The 9380-nt window shown below is 37.2% G+C and overlaps 1 protein-coding gene across 1 annotated transcript; it reads left to right on the forward strand.

The window, feature by feature from the left end:
* Positions 1 to 712: 712 nt before the first annotated feature.
* Positions 713 to 8931, forward strand: LOC107874931 (calcium-dependent protein kinase 20-like). The gene is made up of 8 exons (XM_016721630.2): positions 713 to 2273; positions 2932 to 3334; positions 5337 to 5480; positions 5585 to 5737; positions 6548 to 6663; positions 6891 to 7058; positions 8208 to 8432; positions 8567 to 8931. The coding sequence occupies exons 1-8, from the start codon at positions 1803 to 1805 to the stop codon at positions 8630 to 8632; spliced, it is 1746 nt and encodes a 581-aa protein (XP_016577116.2). The 5' UTR covers positions 713 to 1802; the 3' UTR covers positions 8633 to 8931.
* The last annotated feature ends 449 nt before the right edge of the window (positions 8932 to 9380 follow it).

Raw genomic sequence — 9380 nt, forward strand, 5'->3', positions numbered from 1 at the left:
TTTATCAATCATCTCACGTCTTATATTTTAATTTCTTAAAAAGCTCATTAAAGACAACACCTAAAGACCTTCTCTAAACTTGACTTGTTTTATTCGAAATATAATATTGTATGTATTCTCAGCATCAAGGTGGGTTTTAAATACAAAGTAAGCTGTGATAGTGGAGATATGAAACTCGCAAAAAATAATAATTTAAATAGGTAAATAGATCATCAATGAATAGTTAATACATGAAAATCGTAAAAATGTCATAAGGGGTATTAGATAATCAAGGGATAAGTTATCTCATCATGTATATGAGATAACTTATCACATCCATGGCCGGAGCAAGCCTTTGGAATGGGGGTTCACCGAACCCCCTTCGATGGAAAATTATACTATTTATACATCACTAAAATTATATTTTATGTCTATATAATAGATGTTGAATCCTCTTCGATTAATTTTGCTTCAAATTTTGAACCCTCTTCGTGAAAATCCTGGCTCCGCCTTTGATTATTCACATCGTGATAATATAAATGGTGGGATAAATAATCCTGGAACTACCTAATACCTCCAATCAAATATAGCATAAAACAATCATACATTTTATCGCGAAATTAATATACCATATACCTCATACCAAACGACTAGTGCACATTTTGACAAAATAAAAATTTACGTGCGCATTGCATGCATGCATGCATGCAGCAAAGTAAACTTTGGAAAAATCAAACAATTCATTTCAACACCCACATTTCTTTCCCCAAATATTTTTCCCTAATTTCTCTAAATCCCTAAAATAAAATAAAATATCAAATTTTGAGGCTGATTTCTAGACAAATTAGGTCAATTATCTTTTTTGTTTTCTTCCAAAAAAAAAACAACATTTTTTATTGTTGAATTCTTGAATATAGGGGTATGTATTTTAAATTTTTGGAGAAAAAGTTTATAGGTTCTTGAAAGGGTTTATGGACAATCAAAGAGAAAATATAAGGATTTTGATTGAAAAAAAAAAAACTTTTTCTTGAATTTAGGGTTCTTCATTTTAAGGGTAATATAATTTTTGGGGCAAAAGTTTATAGGTTCTTGAAAGGAGGTTTTAGGAATTAAAGAGAAAAAAAATCTTGAATATTTTTGGGGGAAAAGAAAAGAAAATCTTGAATTTAGGGGTGATTTAATTATTTTGGGTAAAAGATTATAGGTTTCTTGAAGGGGTTTTTAGGAATTAATTAAAGAGAAAAAAAAATTCTTGAATATTTTTTTGGCAAAAGATCATAGGTTCTTGAAGGGGTTTTGGGGATTAAAGATAAATTTTTTTCTTGAATTTATATTAGGGGTGGTATTAATTTTTTGCGGGGCAAAAGATTGTATTAGGTAGTAATTTCTTGAAAAGGGGTATTGGAAGTTAAGGAGAAAAATGTAAGTATTTGATTGAAACAACAATAACAACAACATATAACCGGTGTACTCGCACAAGTGGAGTCTGGAGAGGGTAGTGTGTACCGCAGAGGGTAGAGAGGATGTTTCCGATGGACCCAAGGATTTGATTGAAACGACAATAACAACATAGATAACCGGTGTAATCGCACAAGTGGGGTCTGGAGAGGGCAGTGTGTGTACGTAGAGGGTAGAGAGGATGTTTCCGATAGACCCAAGGATTTGATTGAAACAACAATAACAACAGCATAGATAACCGGTGTAACCGCGCAAGTGGGGTCTGGAGAGGGTAGTGTGTATACGCAGAGAGAGGGTGTAGAGAGGATGTTTCCGATAGACCGAAAGATTTGATTGAAAAGGAGAAAAAAAATTCTTGGATTTGAATGGGGAATACATGTATAGGACCTAAGTTAGGCAACAATGGGTTCTTGTCATCAGTTACAGCAGCTGTATGGAAAACTAGGCAACCAGAACCTTTACCTCTAACACATAAAGGTGACTCAAATTCCCACAAGAACCAAGAAAATTCATCGGTAGATTCGTCGTCGAAAGTAGATGGAAATGGTAGCAGTGATCCTACTAGTAATAGCTTTGGTGGCACTCAGAGTACTCCACCCCCACACCTTAAGATTAGTGCAGACACTGAGTCGTCTGAGAAGAATGCAAATGTTAATAAGCCAGTGGAGGGAGTGAAACAGAACAACAAGCCTAGTCATGTTAAACGATTATCGAGCGTAGGGCTTAAAATGGAGTCTGTTTTAGGAAGAAAGACTGAAAATTTGAAGGAGATTTGTACTTTAGGGAGGAAGCTTGGACAAGGACAATTTGGGACGACGTATTTATGTGTGGACATGGTACTGTTGAATGTTGCATCTGTTACTACTATTGCTACTGTTTTTTTCTAGAATAATTAGTTGTTTAGTCGTAAGAGGAATCTAATATTTGATTTACTAGAATATTCAGTTTCTTACAACTTGTTTGGATGGTTGTTACGTATTGTATATTGTATCATATTCATTTAGATTGATTGCTAATGTGTGAAATTATATAACGATGGAAAATTATCTATCCAAATGTTGTGTTAAGCAATACAATACAATATAATGTGTTACGAAGCACCCAAGGGTGCGGCCTAGTGGTCAATGGAGTGGTGAGAATCTTGAAATTTCAGGTTCAAATCCTAGTAGAGACAAAAAACACTAGGTGATAACTTCTCGACTATCCTAGTCTTGGTGGACAGAGTTACCTGGTACCTATTGCTGGTGGGAGGTTGTAGGTATCCCGTGGAAGGTGGACGAAAGTTGGCCTGGACACCACGTCTCTCAGAAAAAATCATGCATTATGAACGAGATGTGACAACCATCCAAACAAGTTGGCAGTCGTAGTAAGAGTAATGCTTTAGCTGTAGGAGGAGCTAGTTTGCTATTTTGTTAATGAAATATAAGAGACAGATTTTTCATCCATGTTTTTGACTTGTTTGCTTTGCATCTCTCATCGAAAAAATTCTAACAGGTACATGGAAAAGAATTGGCGTGCAAGTCCATTGCCAAAAGGAAGTTGAGTACTGAGGAGGATGTGGAGGATGTAAGAAGGGAGATTCAGATTATGCACCACTTGGCAGGGCAACCTAATGTGGTGCAAATAGTGGGGGCTTATGAAGACGCTGTTGAAGTACATGTCGTGATGGAGCTTTGTGCGGGTGGGGAGCTTTTCGACAGGATTTTACAGAGAGGACATTACAGTGAGAAGCAGGCAGCTGAACTTGCTAGAGTAATTGTAGGTGTCGTGGAAGCATGCCATTCCATGGGTGTCATGCATAGGGACCTGAAACCCGAGAACTTTCTTTTTATCAATCAGGATGAGGATTCACCGTTGAAGACAATTGACTTTGGATTATCAGTGTTCTTCAAGCCAGGTAGTTCACTTGCAAACAATTTTCTTTAAAAATGGTGTCAATCTAGCTTATTAGTTTTTTCATCTATTCAGAACTTCCCAAAAGTATTATGATCTCTTTTTATGTCAACAAATTATCTATATAGGATTAATCAATTGCTAATAATAATTTACTTGAGCAAAACATCACGAGCACTTCACAATGCTTTATGAAGTAGCTGGCAGGGGCGGAGCTATACTTGGGATAGGGGGTTCATCAGAACCCCTTTCGATGAAAAATTATACTATGTATACATGGTTAAAATGATTTTTTATGTATATATAGCAGATGTTGAACTCCCTTTGGTTAGTTCGTATGTTCACTTGCCTTGGTGAAAATCCTAACTCCACCACTGGTAGCTGGTGTATTCATTGTTAAATGCCTAGTTTAGATGAACTCCCTGCCAACAACACGACATTCATGCCGATAAAGGATGAAGCTTTTAGCTGTTTTGGACGTCTTGGTTATGTTTTAGGCGTCAAGCTCCTTAATGTCAAAAAATTGGAAGATTGTTGGATCGTGTTCAACATTTTTATAAGCTAAGGAGGTTGTTTCTTAGAAAAATACACACAAGTCCTCGATTCATGAGTGGTTTTATTTGTGTAGTAGTGTTAAAATTTATATAATTTGTTAGTGCTAGTATGGTCCAGTCTAATCGGAAAAAAAAAAGTCTGGTCAAGGACGCTCTGCTGTTGCTTTTCTTTATGTTTCATGAATCTAATAGCTTGGGATGATCTTTCTTTGTCGCTCTCCTTTTTTACCTTAAAATCTTTGTCAACTTTCTTCGAATCAATCCAGTATAGGGAAAGCACTCTTGTGTAGGTTCAGATGCCAAGAAAGTTGTTTCCAAATTGGTTTCAACTTTCAACGTCGCAAATGCCTATCTGTAGTCTTTAGCTCTTGCAATCTTTTCTTTGGAAAAATAACAGGCGACAATTTGAAAATTGCTTGTCTTATCTCTGAGTGATGTTCAACTGATATTAAAAGGTTTAAAATGTCTAGGTAGAGTAAAGAGAGCTCATGCCACAATTTTTATTGAAGTCTTGTCTTTCATCATTTGACACGATTTAAAGAAAGAATGAAATGCTTAGCTTCCAATCCTCGTTATATGTGGAACATATTACATCATCAAAGGAAAAATAAGCGTTTACATATGGCTCACCTATTCCGCATTTGTTCCAATTTATGTGCCATAGTTAGATATAGTTGTTGCATGTACCTTTGAAAATGCACTTCTTATTAGTTCGCCATAGGTTACGGCAACAACATTTGACTCAGGTGCTAAATGTTTTCTGTTATACTATTAGTAACTCCTTTCTCCTACCCCTAATCGGTTAAGAAACCAGATAACTGATAAATTTGCATGTATTACTTCATATAGTATGTCTAGTTATAAGTTTCACAAAGTTCTGAAGTTTGTTAGATGGATGACTCAAGATGGTTTAAGGATTTTATAAACCGAGCACAAAGATTGTTCCGAAAAGTACACAGACTCAGTTGAGATACATTACTGTAGGAAGCTGAAGAACTTAAAATCTGCACCTTCTACTTTAATCGACATGGCCGCTCTAGTTTCTGAAATAAGTGTTAGGTTCACCATTTTTATGTAAAGTAAGTTTCCCATCCATCTAATCCTGACATGATATCTGATCCTGACTTGGTAAACAGTAAGGGCATCTATCGTTTTCTTGCCTTTTCATTGCTATTCAATTTGTGTTCGACTTCTGAAGTTCAGTATATATCAACCGTTGCTTTCATCTGAGGAAGTTGTGTAGTAACAGGCAACATGCTATTCTTTTCGTTGTTTTTACTTTTCTTGTTTATTCACATTAAGCTTATTTTATTGTGGATGTGAAGTCTTGACGATGTTTATCGAGTGCTTGTTGTAGGCTGTTGTTGGTCTTCTTTCAGAGTTATTCACTGTTGTTGCCCGCTATTTCTTCTAGCTGCTTCGTTATCTGACTTTCCGACACTGTACCCACAGGTGAAATCTTCACTGATGTTGTTGGGAGCCCTTATTATGTTGCCCCAGAAGTCTTGCGGAAGCGTTATGGTCAAGAATGTGATATATGGAGTGCTGGAGTGATCATTTATATTTTACTAAGTGGAGTGCCCCCCTTCTGGGAAGGTCAGAAGATCTTGTGAATCTCTTCCTTTTGAATTTTGATTATATCATTCTCGAAGCTAACATGATTTTGTCCGTCTTGCATGTGCCGTGTTGTTTTGAATTAGAGACGGAGCAAGGAATATTTGAACAGGTTCTAAGAGGGGAACTTGACTTTGTATCAGAACCTTGGCCACGTATATCAGAAAGTGCAAAAGATCTGGTCAGAAGGATGCTTGTGAGAGATCCGAAAAAGCGAATGACAGCCCATGAAGTCCTTTGTAAGATTCAATATTCACAAATATGCTCTTTATGACCATGCCGTCGTCGTGTTTCCTTAATGTTTGGCTGTGATACTTCTCTCCCTTTCGTCTTTGTATTATATGACCATGGTGTCTGGATATTATTCTTACCGCGATATAGAAATTAGCTTTTTGGGGCAAAATGAAAAATACATATGGTTTTACACTCTCTAATGTCTCTCGTAGACTCCTCGCCGAAGGTGAAAAGAGAGATAGTTAAGTAAATTTGTACGTATTTCAGCTCACTCTTAGCGCTACTTTCGTGCATAAGAGTTACATTATTTATGAAGTGTTTTAAGAAGGATTAAGAATATGAAGAGAAGGAATATCGTATTTGAACGTCAATTGTTTTGTAACTAGATGTTGGGTGCTGGAGCTTGGCGTATTGTCGTTAGGATGAGACATATATCACAATATATATCGCACACATTCATAAGAAATGTAGCTCCTTGCTGGTTCCATTTTTTCGTTTTCTGTTTCCGACTGGTTTTCTCAGCATTATGGCTCGACTAAATCCAGATTTGCGGGGAAGTCCCATACTTGGGATAAAATGCTCCGTAACAAAGTCGTCTCCACACCTAGAGTTCGAACTCGAGAGTTCGAGACCTCTTGTAAAGAATGAAGGAATACTTACCACTACGCTACAACCCTTGTTGGTTGATTACTTGTTTTCTTTCCTACTTAACTTTTTCAGAACGTAGACTCGTAACATTTTCCAATTTGGTTACCTTGTCTATCCATGTGCTTATGAAACTATTATCTAAACAATGAATGTTCTTATTATCTCAGGTCACCCGTGGGTCCGTGTTGGCGGTGTAGCTCCAGATAAGCCTCTTGATTCTGCGGTTCTGAGTCGTCTCAATCAATTTTCTGCAATGAACAAACTTAAAAAAATAGCAGTTAGAGTAAGTTGTTCTAATTCCTATGACCTTTGAGCTACGTTGCTTGTACTCTCCAAAAACGTGTTAGATCCTACAAAAAGCATTACTTTTTGGAGGATCCATGTGGCAATTTTGAAGAGTCCGAGCAGCATAGCATTTTCAGAAACAAAGATGTCGTGAATATCTAGTAATAATTTCAACAAATGCTAGTTTTCAACGTTGTTACTGACAAATCCCTCTGATATTTATAGGTTATCGCTGAAAGTCTGTCTGCAGAAGAAATCGCAGGACTGAAGGAAATGTTCAAAATGATAGACACCGATAACAGTGGAAGTATTACGTTGGAGGAACTGAAGACGGGTTTGGAAAGAGTCGGTGCCAATCTGAAGGATTCAGAAATAACCAGTTTAATGCAAGCGGTAAGTAAATAATTTTGCTATCCATCAGCTTTAATTCCTTATGTGAAAAGATGATGTTTACGTCAACCATAGATGCCTTGAAATAGCATTTACGCCAGTTTCTTATCCCTTGAGCCGAGGGTCTGCGCACACCTTCTCCAGATCCCACTTTGTGGAACTATACTGGTTACGTTGTTGTTGTTGTTGTCTTATCGGAGAAATAGATACTCCATTAGACCATTCCATGTTGTATTTCAAAGTAGATTTACTTCAGCGATAAGGTCTAATTGAATTCATTTGCAATTGACTTCACTATTTTTGACAGATAAAGAAGTTATTATGTGTCGAAACATCAACAACAACAACATATCCAGTATATTCCCACAAAGTGGGGTCGGGGGAGGGATAGAGTGTACGCAGTCCACACCACTACCTCAGATGAAGTAGAGAGGTTGTTTCCAATAGACCCCCGGCATGTGTCGAAACATCAAAATCATTTTTAGCCTTACGATATAGATGTCAATCAGAGCACCATTTTCTCAGCGCGCCCTTCCATTTCCTTCTTCTCTAACTTTTCCAGAACATAGATCCAATACTATACATACACACACAGATTGAAGGCAAGCTGTCTATCAATTAACTATTTAATCATATCGTTGAGACATAATCTAATTGATTAAAAGTGTGTTCTCGCTAACAGTTTAAGCTTTTAGATGAGATTGTCACACACTTCAATGTGGTATCAGAGTCATACTCGTTCCTAAACTTAGCTTTAGCTTCAGTTTTGGGAGGATATGGACACTTTGTTTTGTGAGGTCTTTCGAGGAGAACAACAAATCTTTTATAGGGGGGATCTAAATGGCCATGTAGGTAACGATTGCAACGGTTTTGAACAAGTATAGGAGGTTATAATAACAATTCCTAATCATATATTAACGTCAAATATGTGATTAACTTGTAAAGTTGTTGTCATATGACCAGGAGTTTACGAGTCCAAGCCGTGGAAACAGCCTCTTGCAGAAATGCGGGGTAAGGCTAGGCACAGTAGACCCTTGTGGTTCGGTTCTTCCTCGGACTTTGCGCATAACGGGAGCTTTAGTGCAACGGGCTGCCTTTTTTGTACCATCAATTTGATACATTCCCACTACAAGCTTCTTTGTACGATTGCAGGCAGATACTGATAATAGTGGCACCATCGACTATGGAGAGTTCATCGCGGCTATGCTCCATCTAAATAAAACTCAGAAGGAGGATCACATGTATGCTGCTTTTTCGTATTTTGATCAAGATGGTAGCGGGTACATCACGAAGGATGAGCTCCAACAGGCTTGTGACAAGTTCGGTATGAGCAATATCTCCATCGAAGAACTCATGCGCGAAGTTGATCAAGATAATGTACGTCCCTCTGCACTCAAATCCTTCGAATTTCTCCTAATATCATTGCAGAATCACGCAATGTTAAGCCTGGGAACGTAGAATTTAGAATTTCTTCAAATATCGTCACTCAAACTGATTAATCGATATTTCAGGATGGGCGCATTGATTACAATGAATTTGTAGCGATGATGCAAGACACCGGTTTTGGCGACAAGTGAAGCAGAAGAATGTAAGCATTGGCATTTCGTGATAAAATAATCCAACGTTCATCGGCTACTTGTGTTTATCATCCCCATAAGTACATGAACAAGAGCTAAGTTGCTCGGACTCTTCAAAAATGTCTACGGGTGCATGTCGGATTCTCCAAAAATAGTGTAGTTTTGAAGGATCCGACACGAGTGCGGCAACATTTTTGGAGAGTCCGAGCAACTTAGAACAAAGAGAAATTTTCATTGTATTATATCATATACATACATGTAAAGATTATATAGTCAAGACTTTGGAGAGGGAAAGGCTAGTTTTTCTTGCTTATTAGCATTCCCATTTTGTATATTTTGTGTATATTTCTCTCTTTTTTCACTTTTATTTCTAGGAAAAAAAAAATTGGGAAATTGATGTTCATAACTCCATTAATTTAAGATTTAACCCAAAGTTTTGTGATTATAGGTCTTTTGAGACAACTTTCGTTCATGTAATTTTAGGTCTACGCATACATCTAGAGGTTGATGCGTAACATGACTAAACAATTGTAAGTGAAACTCTCACTTTATTCTCGATGTGTATATTGTCGTACTTGAACCTTCTCGCAAATGTGATCATAACTTCGAATCTTGTCTCATTTTTTTTAGAGTAAAGCACCTACTTACCCCGAACTATGACCAAATTTGCTACGACACACTCCTACTGCACAGGGTCCTATTCCCCACCTCCCACCTCTCAAACTCAATTTTAGCGTATTTTTGTCAC

This window comes from Capsicum annuum, chromosome 1, assembly GCF_002878395.1.
Source record: "Capsicum annuum cultivar UCD-10X-F1 chromosome 1, UCD10Xv1.1, whole genome shotgun sequence".
NCBI classification, from domain to species: domain Eukaryota; kingdom Viridiplantae; phylum Streptophyta; class Magnoliopsida; order Solanales; family Solanaceae; genus Capsicum; species Capsicum annuum.

What these genes read in the sequence shown, in the direction of transcription:
- LOC107874931 (XM_016721630.2), top strand. Translation starts at nt 1,803, where the DNA reads ATGGGGAATACATGTATAGGACCTAAGTTAGGCAACAATGGGTTCTTG. An exon ending in ATCAGTGTTCTTCAAGCCAG is followed by an intron (nt 3,335 to 5,336) that starts GTAGTTCACTTG and finishes CTGTACCCACAG; the next exon opens with GTGAAATCTTCACTGATGTT. An exon ending in GCGAAGTTGATCAAGATAAT is followed by an intron (nt 8,433 to 8,566) that starts GTACGTCCCTCT and finishes TCGATATTTCAG; the next exon opens with GATGGGCGCATTGATTACAA.